Source organism: Citrus sinensis, chromosome 5 (genome assembly GCF_022201045.2).
Source record: "Citrus sinensis cultivar Valencia sweet orange chromosome 5, DVS_A1.0, whole genome shotgun sequence".
Classification (NCBI taxonomy): Eukaryota; Viridiplantae; Streptophyta; class Magnoliopsida; order Sapindales; family Rutaceae; genus Citrus; species Citrus sinensis.
In genome coordinates, this window is record NC_068560.1 from 8,749,418 (window position 1) to 8,766,158 (window position 16,741).

The following is a 16,741-nucleotide window of genomic DNA, read 5'->3' on the forward strand; positions in this document are numbered from 1 at the left end:
AAGATTTTAAAATTACTTTCATTTTAGTCCAAAATGCTTTAATTCCATAACATCATTTTCTTATTATAAAAGCACAATTCATAAATCTTTACTTAATAAATACATGTGGTTTGTTATCATCAAAATCAATATTTATAGCCATATAGGCTAACAATCTCTCCCTTTTTGATGATGACAAAACACATTAAAAACTTTAATCTTGTTATGAAAAAGCTCCCCCTTAATCAATGCAAGTTAAAAAATGATTTGAAAATTATTTGACCAAAAACTCCCCCTGCATACATGCTCCCCCTAGATATATGCATATTTTCATAACACTTATTAAATCATTCTCCCCCTTCATCATCAAAAAGAATAAAAGCTCCCCCTATCAATCATCAAAATCGCAACATCAGCACATTAGTAAAAAAAATATCCATAAGCATAAGAAAATCCATATAATCCATAATGATCAATCAAAACAAATCCATAACATCCAACATAAATAGTCACAACAAATCCATATCATCCAAAACAAAGACATAAATCGAAAATCATAATAACCATCCATAGAGTCGAAAATAAAAGAACACACAATGCAGTAAATGAAATGTAGGTGTGTCCAAATACAAGCATAAGATACTACTCAGGTGGTGAGGATAGAGGTGATGGAGATGGAAACGGATATGGAATGCCGAAGTGCTCGAAGAGGAGGCGCTGTCCATGAATGAGCTGCTGCTGTAGCTACCGCTGCTGCTGCTGAAGCTCGGTCTGCCACACCGAAAGTGTCCGCACCTCATCCATAAGCTGCTGAAGAGGAACATCTCAAGAGGTAGGAGGCCGTGGAGGTGATGAAACAGATGCAGATGTACTAGGAGCCGAAGCAACCATAGAAGAAACTCGGCGTCTACGCTGCCCTCGAAATGAGAGTGAGAATACTGGAAGCTGATCAGCTGGAATCACAACATTTAGTGGCCGATCATCACTTGGGGCTAGAAAGGTAAACTTGTTATCGCTGTATTTGACCCAAGTGCCATCATTCCACTCAAAGCCTAACCCAACAATAACCTCATCCCCAATACCCTTGGACGGCCTACAAGATGGTTCTAGAATCGGCACTTCAAAGAATTTAAGAATTCGGGTAATGAAGTGACCATAAGGAAGAGAGCGGGTAATCAAGACAGGAATGCTCAACATGGTGCGGATGATGGAATAGCCCAAGTTAACCGGGCGACCTCTAAGAATACAATCAATCGTGGCGACCTCTAAGAATACAGTCAATCGTGGCGACATCCATGTGAGAAACCTCATCCAAATGTCCTGATATAGGAAGTACAATGGACTGGATGATACGAAGCAAAAAACGAGTTTGAAGACAAAGACACTGAGTACGGAAATGAATAGTACAGTCTTCAACAGAAAGATCACTACGCCGACAAATATTACAAACGGCATCAACATGAACAAAGTCATCAATATCAGGAGGTTTCCTAAGAGAAAAAATGTTCAGGCCATCATCGGAAGATCCTAGGACGGAGTTCAACTCCAAATCATCAAATTCAATCAAAACTCCTCCAACTTTGGTGATTACTCGATTCTCTTTCTCCGCGGAACAATCCATATTCGAGTAAAATACTTTCACCAAGTCGGGATACACATTCTCCTCAATCAACAATGCATCAATCCAACCAACATCTCCTAACAATTGAAATATATTTCTATAATTAATCTTGAGAGAATGCAAAACATCCAGTAAAACAAAGAAAGTGTTGAGTACCTCACGAGTCCGAAAGTTTTGTTGAAACCATTTGATCAAGTGTTGCTTGTTCTGAAAATGAATGGACTCAAAATTGGATTGGTTGGTGGTGCCCCTTGCTTCCCGTGGCCGGGTGGTTGGTTGAACCAGTTCTTTGCCTTTTCTCCGAACCGGCCGAGAGCTTGACATTTTGATTTTGATGAATTTGAAGATAAAAACACCAAAGAGAATGAAGATGATGAAGATTGAAAGTGATTTGGAGAAACAAATTGGATCAAAAACGGCTTGAGAGTGAGAAATCTAGAGAGAGAAAAATCGGCCAAAACCTAGGTTGAAATTGGGATCTAAGGATTTAGATGCTGAAAATGAATTTCAAGGATGATTTTAAGTTCTTAATGAGATGGGGAATGATTTTCTTGATTCAATTTGATGTGAAAAAGATAGAAAATGAAGGATTTTGGAGTGACAAAGAGAGAAACAAAACGGCTTTTTAGAGAGAGTGGAAACCGGATTGCCGAAAGCAAGAGGAAAGAGATGAATAGCACAAAACACACGAATCCGGCTTGCCAAATTTCCTAACCGGCAAGCCAGTTAGCGGGCAGAAAGTTGAAAGCCGAAAATGGCTTTCCGAATTTGGAATCCGGTAGACCGGATATGGACCCGAGAGCAGCAAGAGGGAATTCGACTTGCCGGTTTCCTTAACCGGCTGGCCGGTTTCGAGAGCCTCCAAAAATCTGGTTTTTCGGATTGTCTTGAACCGAAAATCCGGTTTTGTTCCAGCTAGTTTCCAAAGCGAATTCGGCTTTCCGGTTTTGATAACCGGTAGACCGGTTTTGATAACCGGTAGACCGGTTGTGAGGCAGTGAGTTTCCTTCCAAATTCGATTTTCCAGATTGAAGAACCGATAGACCGGTTATGAGGCAGAGCTTAAGCTTAGCAAATCCGGTTTTCCGAATTGAAAATCCGGTTGTCCGAATGTTGTCCCGAGAGCAACCAAAGCTAATCCGGTTTTCCGGATTGAGAATCCAGTTATCCGGAATTTGTCCCGAGAGAGATCAATAAGAAAGAATGTTTTTCCGGCTGAATGGAAAGGGAATATTTGCTAGCTCTTATACTTGTACTACACACACCATTTCATTTTCGGCCTTAAAAATTGATTAATTTTAAATCATTTTGAGATTTAAAACTTTTCAATAAGTCATTTAATACATGAAACACAAAATCATAAAATCATAAATTTACAAGCATATCAAGTTATCTAATTCATAAAGCATAAATCCATATAATAACAAACATATCAAGCCATGTAGTAAAACATGAATTAAGATTCAACATCCATCATTCCAAGCTCATGTCTTATCTTTATAAAATGCTCTTCGCTAAGAGGTTTTGTAAAGATATCCGCAAGTTGATTTTCAATGGAAAAAAATTTAATTACGACATCTCTTTTTTAAACATGATCTCTAAGGAAATGATGTCTAATTTCTATATGCTTAGTCCTAAAATGTTGAATGGGATTCTTAGAAAGATTTATAGCACTAGTATTGTCACATAAGATAGGAATTTGATCAAGCTTAATACCATAGTCTCTAAGGGTTTGTTTCATCCATAGAATTTGTGCACAACAACTACCTGCGGCAATATATTCTGCCTCGGTGGTTGAAAGCGCAACTGAGTTTTGTTTCTTACTAAACTAAGAGACAAGAGAATGGCCTAGAAAGTGACATGTTCCACTAGTACTTTTTCTATCAACCTTATACCCAGCAAAATTAGCATTCGAATAACAAGTTAAATCAATATGAGTTCCTCTAGGATACCAAAGGCCAAGATTAATAGTGCCAATTAAATATCGAAAAATGCGTTTGACAGCAAGCATGTGAGACTCTTTAGGACAAGATTGAAATCTAGCACACAAGCAAACACTAAACATAATATCAGGCCTACTAGCAGTCAAGTAGAGTAAGGATCCAATCATACTTCGATATGTCTTGATATCAACTTCCTTACCTTTCTCATCTTTGTCCAGCTTGATGGTAGTACTCATAGGAGTGCTTTTTGCCGTTCCATTATCATAGCCAAATCTTTTGAGTAGATCTTTCACGTACTTGGCTTGGTTTATGAAAATTCCTTCCTCGTTTTGTTTAATTTGAAGTCCAAGGAAGTACTTCAACTCTCCTATCATACTCATCTCAAACTCTTGACTCATACATGATAAAAAATCTTTACACAATAACTCATTAGTAGAACCAAAAATAATATCATCAACATAAATTTTGAACAATAAGTATGTCTTGGTTCTTATGCTTAACAAAAAGAGTTGTGTCCACTTTTCCCATCGAAAAATCGTTATCCAACAAGAAGTTTTTAAGCCTATCATACCAAGTTCTAGGTGCTTGTTTTAAACCATACAAGGCCTTGGATAACTTATACACATGATCTGGAAATTTTTCATTTTCAAAACTAGGAGGTTGTTTCACATAAACTTCCTCCATAATATATCCATTTAAGAAAGCACTCTTGACATCCATTTGATATAAAATAAAGTCCTTATGACATGCATATGCTAACAGCATCCTAATGGATTCTAACCTTGCTACAGGTGCAAAGGTTTCATCAAAATCAATTCATTCTTCTTGGTTGTAACCTTGAGCTACTAATCTAGCTTTATTTCTTACAACCACACCGGATTCATCCATTTTGTTTCTAAATACCCATTTAGTGCCTATAATGGATTGATGTTCTGGATTAGGAACTAATTCCCACACATTGTTTCTCTCAAATTGATTCAACTCCTCTTGCATTGCCATAATCCAAGATTCATCATTTTCCGCATCCGCAAAAGATTTTGGTTCAATTTGAGAAATAAATGCGGCATGCTCACATGTGTTCCTAAGAGATGATCTAGTGGTAACACCTCGTGAGGGATCTCCTAAAATTACATCCTTAGGGTGAGAGGATACATACCTCCACTCCTTGGGGAGTGTTTGAGAAGTACCTTCATTTTGCTCCACATTTGGTTCTTCATGATGTTCCTCTTGAATTCCATGTGGTGCGTCTTCTTGGTTGTCATTTGATGTTTCTTCTTGTTGTTCTTCTTCTGCATTATCATCAGCAACGACTTTCTCCGTAGAGGAGGGGTTAGACTCATCAAATGTGACATGCATATATTCTTCCACAACTAAAGTTCTTTTGTTATAGATTCTAGAAGCTTTGCTTGAATTTGAATAACCAAGAAAAATACCAACATCAAATTTTGGATCAAATTTACCAAGATTATCTTTTGTGTTCAAAACAAAACATTTGCATCCAAAAACTTTAAAATAGCCAGTGTTGGGTTTTCTATCTTTCCAAAACTCATATGGAGTTTTATTAAGATTAGGTCTAATCAACACCCGATTTAAAACATAACAAGCGGTGTTGACGGCTTCGGCCCAAAAATATTTTGGTAATGCATTTTCATTTAACATGGTCCTAGCCATTTCTTGAATAGACCTATTCTTTCTCTCAACAACTCCATTTTGTTGTGGAGTCTTAGGTGATGAAAATTGATGCTCAATGCCAAAATCATTACAAAAATTTTCAAATGCATGATTTTCCAACTCTCCACCATGATCACTTCTAATACAAGTAATAGAATAACCCTTTTCATTTTGAACCTTTTTATAGAAAATTCGAAATGCATCAATGGCATCATTCTTATTAGCTAAGAACAATACCCATGAGTATCTAGAATAATCATCCACAATTACAAATGCATAAAATTTGCCACTTAAACTATCATGTCTAGAAGGTCCAAACAAATCTATATGAAGCAATTGAAGTGGTTTAGAAGTAGAGACATGATTCTTGCTTTTGAAGGAAGTCTTGATTTGTTTTCCAAATTGGCATGCTTCACAAGTTTTATCTTTTTGAAAACTAATTTTTGGAAGACCTTTTACTAAATCATTTTTCACGATTTTTGAAATCAAATCCATGCTTGCATGACCTAATCTTCTATGCCACAACCAGCCATCATCATGCATTGCGGAGAGACATTTATCATGTTTTGATGCACAATCTATATTAATGGTATAGACATTAACACATCTATTTCCTACAAACAAGACTTTCCCATCACATGCATTCTCAATAACACATTTTGATTCATCAAAGATAACTCTATATCCTTTATCTCATAATTGACTAATACTAAGCAAATTGTGTTTCAAGTTTTCAACCAAACACACATTTTCAATGAGAGTAGAGGATACATTACCGACATTTCCAATCCCAATGATTTTTCCTTTTGAATTATCTCCAAATGATACATCTCCACCATTTTCGATCTTAGTGAAACTTGAAAACCAAGAATAATTCCATGTCATGTGTCTTGAACAACCGTTGTCCAAGTACCACTTATTATTCTTCTTCTTTAAGCCCTGTAGAAAAAATCTCAAGTTTTAGGTACCCAAACCTTTTTGGGTCCTTGAGAGTTAGCAATGGTTCCTTTCGGAACCCAAACACATTTCACACCATAATATGCATTTCTCTTCACCACACATCTATTTTTCATATGACCATCTTGATTGCAATAATGACATACAATTTGATTGTTAATAGATGTATTCTTCACAAAATAACTCTTGTAAAATTTTTGTTTCAAATTCGGTTTATAACCTATGCCACTTTTGTCAAATACACATTTTTGTGAGTTTAGCAAATTGTCCAACATCTTTTGCCCATTTGTGAATTTTAGCACAATTTCATTTAGTTCATTGCTCTTCTTTTTAAGCATTTCATTCTTATTTTTCAAGTCATTCATGTGTGACTCTAAGTGCTCATGTGAAGTGCTAGAATTCTCAAATGATACAATACTCTCATGCAATATTTTATTTTCTAATTCTAGGCATGTAATCTTTGCACTAAATGAATCATTTTCATTCTTAAGCTCTATCATCTTCTTTTTAAGACATATATTCTTTTTACCAATCTTCATTAGCTCATCATGCAAATCCTTAAAAGCATCATGCAATTCATCATATGTAGGAAGAACACTTACCTCATCAAGTTCATCACATGATTCTTCCCCAACGGCCAGGAGAGCTAAGTTTGTCATTTCTCGTTGGTCATCCTCATCACTTGTTTCCTCATCGCTATCATCCCATGTGGCCACCATAGCTTTCTTCTTGAGTTTGTTGAGAAGAGGACATTCCGGTCGTATGTGTCCGGGCTTCTTGCATTCATAACACGTGATTGGCTCCTTCTTCTCCTTCTTATTCTTGTAGCCTCTAGACTTTCTCTGCTCATTATTCTTTTTGTAAAATTTTCTGAATCTTCTAGCCAACATAGCCAGCTCCTCATCATCTATTTCGCTTTCCTCATCGCTCTCACGTTTTGAAGCCTTGAGAGCAATGTTTTTCTTCTTTTCCTCATGCCCTTTTTCAGTTGCCAAATCTTCTTCATATGAAATGAGAGAGCCAATTAAATCATCAATAGGTAATACATTTAAATCATTGGCTTCCTCAATGGCAGTCCTTTTTGGTCTCCATTCCTTAGGTAGAGACCTAATGATTTTCTTGACTTTTTCGCTATTTGAAAAAGTCTTTCCTAGGGCTCCTAGAGTGTTCACTATGTCCGTGAATCTAGTATACATAGAGTACACATTTTTATTTTGTTCCATTTGGAACAATTCATATTGTCGAGTGTACCTACTTATTTTAGATTCTTTCACTTGGTTCGTGCCTTCATAGACAACCTAAAGTTTGTGCCAAATTTCATTAGCACTTTCGCAATTAGACACTCTATTAAACTCTTTCTTATCTAGTGCACAAAACAAGGCATTCATGGCCTTGGAATTTAGAGAAGTTTTTCTCTTTTCAAATTCATTCCAATCCCGTGAAGGTTTTGGAATATCTTCTCCTACTTCATTTTTAGTCAAAGGCATGAAAGGACCATCATTAACGATTTTCTAAATCTCATAATCTAAGGCTTGCAAGTAAATTCTCATCCTACTTTTCCAATATGGGTAATCGTTTCCAAGGTGGTCTAGTGGTGCACTGCCCTTCCCTAAATGTGGAATTATTTTGAGTTGCCATTGATCTTTAGCTCTAGATGGTTAAATCTAAATAAGAGCACATCGCTCTGATACCAAATGAAATATAAGTGTGCAACCCAAGAGGGTGGGTGAATTGAAAATTTAAAAATTATCCTAACAAATCCACACAACAAGCAATCTAATGCCTTAATAAAAATTGAAAGCAATAAGTTTAATAAAGGCACAATAATTAAAGAGTAAGGGAGAAGAGAAACAAACACACGAATTTTTACGTGGTTCGGCAATCCCCGCCTACGTCCACGCCTCCAAGCAATCCAAGCTTGAGGATTTCACTATCCAAGCCTTTTCGAGGCTTCAACCGATTACAATTGACTTCGAGGTGTCAATAAACCTTTACAACCAAGAGATTATCTCCAAATCTCTTCACTCAAGTGTCTCACACACTCAAACTCTTACAATTGAAATGAAGAAATAAAAGTTACAATGAAACTCACTCAATAAGTAGATATTCAAAAATGAAGAATAACGAATGATTCAATGTTTTGTGTTTTGTAAGTTGAAAGCTCAAGATATCACGTGTGCTTTTTGTTTTTGCTTGTTGGAGAGCTTCAAAATGACTTGGATTTGAGTTCTTATAGTTTGAGCTCAAAAACTAGCCGTTACTCACATTCCAGGCGTATCCGGTTTGCCATTTATGGAATCCGGTAAGCCGGATTTATGTTACCGTTAAGGCAAAAATTTGAATTTTGCCTATCCGATTTGCCGGTTACGAAATCCGGTAAGCCGTTTTCATTCTAAATGCTTACTGCCCGTATCCAGATTTTCGATTTTCAGAATCCGGATAGCCGCTTGCTACAGTAACCTGCTATAGTGAAAATTTTCCAAATTTTCAGTTTGACCCCAAAACTATAGTATAGCCCAAAACGTTATGAAACTTTGCAAATATGTCCAATTTCAGAATTTTTAAGTAATGCTTCGTTAATCCCAAAACTTTCTGAAATTATGATTTCGCCCAAACTTTGTGAAATTATGGAATGACCTAAAAATATTTAAATAGTTTCAAATAGGTCCAAATCCAAAATTTAAAATACTATCAAAGATTTTAAAATTACTTTCATTTTAGTCCAAAATGCTTTAATTCCATAACATCATTTTCTTATTATAAAAGCACAATTCATAAATCTTTACTTAATAAATACATGTGGTTTGTTATCATCAAAATCAATATTTATAGCCATATAGGCTAACACATTGTTTTCTACATGTTGCTATAATCCAGGGCTGCATATAAGGGATTTGTAGATACTACAATTAAGGGCATGCTAAGCGAATGGAGAGGCAACAACATCAATCTGAAGGGCAAATAAAAATAATGGTGGTGATTGAAGGAACTGAGAAGAATTGTTGACCTCTTACTACTTAGACTCTACAAGTGATTTACCACTGGAATTTGGTGGACTTTGATTTTTTGTACAAGTATTTTGATGTTGGTGAATATTTATTTTAGGATATCTTTTGAAAATTTGTGATTGATGTAGTTTAGATGCTTCAGTGACATAGTTTGTATTTAACTGTAGTTTGAATATATATAAAATTTCATGTATTTTATTTATTGGATTGTTAATTACTAGTATTATATTATGTATTTATTTTATATTGACAAATTTTATTTATAAAAACAAATTTATAGAATTTGTAAAATAATAATAAATAAATAAATAAAATATTAATTCAGTAAAAATAATAATAAAATTTACAATATTAATAATATTTTAAATAATTTAATAGAAATAATACTAATTTTCCCACCAAAAAATTCCTAAATATTTAAATAATTTTGATTTCCCACTAAAATGTAGTGTGACGCATGTATGACTTTTAACAGCTATCATAAACTCATGATGGGAAAATTCTGTCATAAATTAATGACAGTGACATCAATGACATATATTTTGTCTGTCATGCACCCCTCTTTATGACGGTTATTTCTTGTCATCTATTGCTTGTTTTCTTGTAGTGTGAGGACAATGATGGTTGGTGATTAACACTAAAAAGTGTACGTGTAATAAAGATAAAATTATTAGTTTTACACTTATTATGTAGATTAATGCGCTCATTATTTCTAAATTATCTTAATACTCCCCAAATAAATTTTTGTGTTAAATTAATTCGTAATATATTAATTTTTATCTTATAAATATTTTTCAGGAATAAATTAGAATTGAAAGCGGGAATAAAGAAGGACTGCTGGAGCAATTTGGAAGCATTATTGCGGATATGTAAATAAGAAAAATGAAAATGAATAAAAAATACAAAATACAACATACAAAAGAACAAAAACCAAAACAATTTGGTTTCTCGTAATGGTATGGCCACTTGACCATTACACATTTCAATGTACATGTATATAATAATAATAATAATCATAATCATAATCATAATAATAATAATAATAATAATAATAAAATAAAGATAATTCATTCCTTGCCTATAAAAGGCAAGCAAATGCAGGGAGCGAAAAAGGCAGAAGTTAGAGAGCCGATTTCTGAGAGAGAATAGCCAATGGTGTAATTGAAGAATTTCTTTCTTTCTTTCTTTCTTTCTTTCTTTTCTTGTTTCCGTCTGTATCAATTTTCTTTGTAACATATTTTCAAAAGTTTATCAAATAAAAAGAGTGTTGTGCTTTCTTTCAATATGAGTGGTTAATTTTATTAAGCTGAGGTGAATGGTGAAGCTCAATGTTTTAAACTATTAAATTTATTATTTTCTCAAATGAGTTTTTAAGTTTATTTTATTCTTTTCTATTTATTTTTATATCATGTTAATTTATAAGTCTCACTGGATTTTATGGTATTTTGACATAATGTCGACACATTAATTGTGGCACATTAGGTACTTTATTTCATATTTATCCACACACATAGTTAGTTGAGAATTAAATGATATAATAATTAACTGGTAAAAGTAAGGTTAAAAATGAGAGAGTATTAAAATTATAGTTTGAATACTGAGAGTGGATCCCATAGCCTTAGCTTATTTTTAAATCAATTTCAAATAATTTCTTTGCCCCGTAATTAATTTTCTTTGTTTTAAATTGACTACTAGATTTAAAATTCTCTGTGGTTCGACCCCGGACTCACTGGGTTATATTATAAGTAGACACTCTTATACTTGGGAGTAATAACACTTTTGAGTCGTGTCAGTTGGGAAGGCCCTGAAATCACAAGAAACGACTGTTAAAGGTGACGTCGGTGGCACTCCGACGATCAATTCAATGAGAGATAGGATGGAGTGAAAGGTTGCAGGGAAACCCTAGAGCAAGAAGAAAGTTGAGTGCTTTTAGTGTGAATGAGTCGCTTACCTCATGTGAGACCAACCTAACCTTTTTAAGAAGAGTGCCCCTGAAGGCATCTTTATGTTCTTGTGGACAAGTGGCGGGCTGTCATTGTTGTTTTCCCTCTTCAAGTAGGGTTTTAAGGTAATTTGGCTTCATTTGTGGAGGCTATTAAGTTTGCTGAGGCTGGATAGCTGCTAGCGTAGGGATAGTCTGTGTTGGGCAAGGTGTCCTTAAATCTAATTGGTTTATTTCGAATTAGCTAATTAGGTGGAGGAGCACCTGGTTTTTATGGAGAGAATGTTGGTGGCTTGCCTGTAGTCCCCCTTCCTTACCTCTAATTTGAGCGGTTTGCTGGGGGATATTTAGGAGATAGTCTAAGTGGGTACCGTACTACTATGTGGTTTCACGGATGTACCATAGGAGGTATATTCTATTATTCTCTGATGACTTGGGTGGTTGACGCCGACTTCTCGAGATTTTCCCATCTCATCTTCTTCTTCTCATCTTTCTATTGTCAGCGTTCAGTTTCTAGCTCCCCTTCTCAACTTCTCCTTCATTCTTTATTGCAATCTCGAGCCTCGTTCCCTATGTGAGATCTTCCTTTTTTTTTTCGAGGTATTCCCTTTCATCCTCCCTTTTCAGCTTCCCCTTTACCCTTTGTCATGGTTCTGAGTCATACTCCCCATGTGTCATGCCCTCAATACCTTTAGTCCATATTTTACCACCAACACCTTCTTTATTGCAACATGTTTTTGTTCTTCTTCTTCTTTTTTTCATTTTTTTCCTCCTTTTTAAATATTATTATTTTGGACCATTTTCCCTCTCATGCTCTCTTTTTAAAGTCCTATAAGTTAGAATCACATATGATTCATTAAGTTTGTAAGTAAATTAATTAGATTATCATGTATGCTAGTTAGTTTATATTTTACTTAATTTATGAGAAATTAGAGAACTTTAATGCATTTGGGGACTAATTCCAAATTGATTTCATTCTCTCTCTCTTTTCTTTCCTTTTTTTCCCTTTTTAGTTTATTTTATTTTAATTCTATAGTTTCCAATCCCATAAAATCATGAAATCCTTCATGATCACATTATGAAAATGTTTTTTTTTTTGCGTGTTAAGAAATTCCTTGTCAAGTTCTCTCATACTATTTAGGGTGCATTTAGTAACATTTTCAATACTTGCTTTCTTATTTCAAAGACAAAAAACATTGGAAACAAAAATCAATTTTCTTAAAATTATAACAAAAGTAAAAAAAACAACATTTTACTATTTTCCATCTTTTTTTTAGATTATGTGGGTTTTGAATAAGTTAAATATATTGTATTGGGTAGTTGTTGTGCTCAAGCCATATTGAAGAAACAAACCCTAGATTCTTTGCAGTAAACTTTAGAGAAATACCTATTTCATGTTAAAATATTAATTACTTCCATTAATTTGTCTATTAAAATTAGGGTGGGCAAACAACTTGACTCGACCCAATCGGACTCGATCCAATCTGAAAAAAATCGAGTTAGGGTTGGATCGGATTGCTTGTCAAATCCGATCGGAGCAATCTGATCGGATGGTATATGACTAATCTGATTGGATTGTGATCGGATTGGGTTGGTCATAGAAAAGAAAAACTTACGAACAACATGGCTCACACGGTCACACCTCACTCTCTGTGTTCCAAGCAAACACCACAGCTCCACTTCAAAAAAAAAAAAGACAAAAATAAATTACAAAAACGAAGTTTAGAGTCATACTTCACTGTTCACTCTCTTCCTTTTCTTCTTTCTCACAACTCACACAAACAACTAACAAGCAACAATAGCAAGTCATCATGGCAGCAGGCCAGCAGCAGAAGCACACCATTTCAACCAGATTTGCTGCACCGATGATAGGATCTGCTGGCTGCTCCATCGACGGTTGCTCCACTTTACTTCGATCGAATCTGCTCTTCCGGCAATCATCGACGAAACTGGTGAAGCCATCAACGAAACCCACTGCCACTTGATCCATTGGCCACCGCTTGATCTGCGCGAAGCCATTGACTGTTGTTCCAACGAGACCAAGACTGAGATTCACCAAGTCCTCCAAGCTCGTAAATTTTTCAATTCATATTTCAATTTATATTTCTTTTATGACAATCACTGGCAAGGGGAAACGAACTAAAATGAAGTCCAATCTAAAATTCGGGTTGAATTAAGATGAATTTCTTACCAACCCGATTAACCCAAAATCTGATCGGGTTGATCTGAACCCGATCTTACCCACCCCTAATTAAAATTAGCCACCATTTTCTACAAGGGTATCATGAAAAGGAGATATCTAATTATAATTTATTATTAGCAAGGTAAAACATTTAGTGGACATTTTCACTAAGCCTTTTAATGAGATAAGTTTTTAACAATTAGGCAAGAACAAGGCATATCTAATGGAATAATTTCATTGACTTGTTTTGGGCTAATAATGTAAGTATATTTGCACTTCATACTTTTGTTGCCTTTTTCATATGCAAATTATACATACTTCTAATGTCTTTGGAGTTCAAACCTTAAACCAACCCATTTGCAACCAAAAACAACTTAAGAAAATATGACTTCTAGCCAAGTATCATACGTTGGAGCCAAAAATTAAGGCTCTGGCTTACCCTGGCTACATGCTTGTTCGACAATGAGTATCAATACCTCTTACAAAAAGTGCATCCCAATGCTTATTTATTCAATATCCACAATAATTATTACAGTCGTTAATATACAATATGAGCAGTATATTGATAAAATTTCTCACGACTGGCTGTTAAATTCCTTCCTCACTCCTGTGAGTAGAATGGGGCCATCTATAGTACCTGCATGTATGCGATACATGGATTAAAAATCACCATTGGATTAAATGGAGTGAATCCAACGGCTGACATTCGTTTCATTATTAAATAATAAAAAATTTGAGAGAATTGGAAACTTATGAAACCGGTCCTGCTTTTGGTTTAGGTTAAAAATATATAAATGAAAAAAAAATGATTTTAGATTAAAAACCCTCGCCGCACGCTCGCATCACGACTCTCTCACCTCACCTCTCCTCGTCTTGTTCCATAGCCATCAACGGCGGTGCGAGTCGGCAACGATCAACTGTAGCTGATTATCTTCTTCTCTGGCAACGATCAACGGCGGCACAAGCACGTCATCATTTGCGAATCAATCTCATGGCTTCTCATTTATCGAACCAACTCTTACAAATCCCTCAAATTCTCAATCGACAAAGCCTTCAAGAACTCGAGACTATGAAAATCGAAACCCAGCTAAAATCTCCGCCAAAAAGTCCAAGACCAAAAGATTGACCGTGTCGAGACCAGCCTTAAAGAATTCAGCCGCGATATGTCGTTGTTCAAGTTCAAATCCGACGCCATTGTCGCCCTCGTTCTGTTCGTCGTGTTTGGCATCTAAGAGGGGAAGTTGTTGCGAAAATACCATTCAAGCCCTTTGGGATTTTCATGAAGATGAGCCAACAGCGAACTTCGTTGATAAGATAGTGGTTTGTATTTTCATCCTGGTTTCTTCTGTTCTTTTTTTTTTTTTTTTTTGCGCGAACTTATTTATAAAAAAAATTAATTATTTTTAGCTATGTTCACTATTTTAGGTTCCAGGTGATGTGGTGCTTGACCTATGTAGCATGACAAACCAGACCATCGAGCTCGGTGGTGGCCTTCGTCAGGTCTCTTTCTAGTTATAATTTGATATTCTGGTTATATTTATTTCGTAAAACTAGTTGAAATCATAACGCTTTGCTTAAGTATTATGAATGATTTACTTCTTTATGAATATTAAGTGCATTAGATGTGATAGATTTAAAGTGATAACACTGGTTTTTTAATGGAATTAGTTTTGAATTGTTAATATAGCCGAACTCAGTATCCTCTCAACTAGTTTACTCGTTTTATGTTAAAGCTTTCAAAGAAATCATTTTTATATCAAGGAAACAAAGGAAAGGAAAATGATTGATTGATATTGAAATTCGTTTGGAATGATATTCAGGAATGTGATTCTGTTTCTTTGCATGTATGTGATACATGCATGTATTGTAGCAAGACCCTTATTTCCCTATTATATATAACACTCTGTACAGTACAACACAAATATTGTTAAAAAATCACAGTATTTTATAGAAGCCTCTTCCACAATATGGACAAGATGACTATGGCAACGGCGCCGGTGCCGGTGCCGGTGCCGGTGAAAATTCCAATGAAGATGAATTTGGACGTAGCCCAGAACAACATTTCTCGCATTGAAGAAACAGGTCGTTTAGGCAACAGTAATTTTGCTGAGTAGTAGAATTTTGACATTGTTGATCAACATAACCTTCAGCTTCAGATATTATCCAATTCGCAAAGTCAGTAGCGCTTTGGACTTTACCATAATAATCAAATATTTGGAAAATATATTTCAAGTTCTTAAATAAATTCAGAAGCTGAATAGCCGGTAGAAGTTCTCTCCTGCTTTCTCTACAAATTGGAAAGAGACGAACGTAAAATATGTTAGCTTTTATGTTATACATAGCCGATGATAAATATTAACAGCATGTATGGATTGCGGATATTTACTTTTTCAAATTTTACAGCCATAACACCCAAATTTTACCATGATGAAATTTTCCAAAATATGAACACGAGTGATGATAGAGCCACAAACTCTTGTACAAACTTATCTTGTACAAACTGATGTGGCATTAATTCATTGGTTGAATGACAATACAAAATAACAAGAATAAATTATGTGGGCTAAGAGATATTTAATTCAACCAATGAATTAATGCCACGTCAGTTTGTACAAGAGTTTGTGGCTGTATCATTACTCTATGAACACAAACCTTTTTTTCTTATAATTTAAGATAGGTGGTTTGGCACGATACCGTGTGTTGATTTTTTAAATTTTGCACTTATTTTTATATAGTCAAAGTCCAACTTTTGATATTTTACGAGACAGTGAGATCAATTTCATGAAAGGAGCTAGCATCGGAGACGAACAAAACATTGACTGCGACAGCCAAAATTCATAGTCTCGTAAAAAATCATGGAGTTTAAAGTATCGCACAACCCCATGTTAGTCTCACGTGTTAATTCTTGAAATTTACCTGCAGTCCTTCAATTTAAAAAAAAAATCTTGTAAAAACATTGATGATAAAAAATATCGTTTTTGCCAGATAAAAGATGATTAAAACTATCTAGCATGAACTTACATGAAAGTATTGTTATCTTCAGCTGTTGCTTGAAGAAAAAGAAGCCCGCAGATTAAAATCAAGACGGTTCCCAGCACAAAGGAAATCCTTGATGCCATTCTTCGAAATGTTTTTTTTTTTTTTTCCCTCCTGGTTTTCGTAAATGCTAATTAAGACGACTTCTGATATGAATGATCAGATTCAAGAGACTAATTATGCTGAATCAAAAGCAACGAGGTCTATATTTATAGTCATATTCTATGAAATTTTTCTTCTGACTTTAAAATTTAAAAATAATTTCTTATTTTCCTGGAAATTGTATGCTTACGTACATCGGTTGAAGTTTTTTTTTTTATTTATTTCTTTTCAGATTGATAGAAAATGTCAAGATTAATGTTAGTACTTAACTTTTTTAGGTGGTATTCAACTTGGAAGTTC

General features: G+C 34.8%; 1 protein-coding gene and 1 long non-coding RNA gene across 2 annotated transcripts; one reads left to right on the forward strand and one right to left on the reverse strand.

The window, feature by feature from the left end:
* Positions 1-13,945: 13,945 nt before the first annotated feature.
* Positions 13,946-14,985, forward strand: LOC127902600 (uncharacterized). Its single transcript, XR_008055019.1, has 2 exons — positions 13,946-14,623; positions 14,729-14,985. It is a non-coding gene; the product is annotated as an uncharacterized LOC127902600 (long non-coding RNA).
* A 25-nt stretch (positions 14,986-15,010) lies between these two features.
* On the reverse strand, positions 15,011-16,503 carry LOC112497691 (uncharacterized). Its single transcript, XM_025096803.2, has 2 exons — positions 16,325-16,503; positions 15,011-15,590 (listed from the first exon to the last, which is right to left on the reverse strand). Exons 1-2 carry the CDS (start codon positions 16,420-16,422, stop codon positions 15,284-15,286), a joined length of 405 nt encoding a protein of 134 aa, XP_024952571.2. The 5' UTR covers positions 16,423-16,503; the 3' UTR covers positions 15,011-15,283.
* Positions 16,504-16,741: the final 238 nt, after the last annotated feature.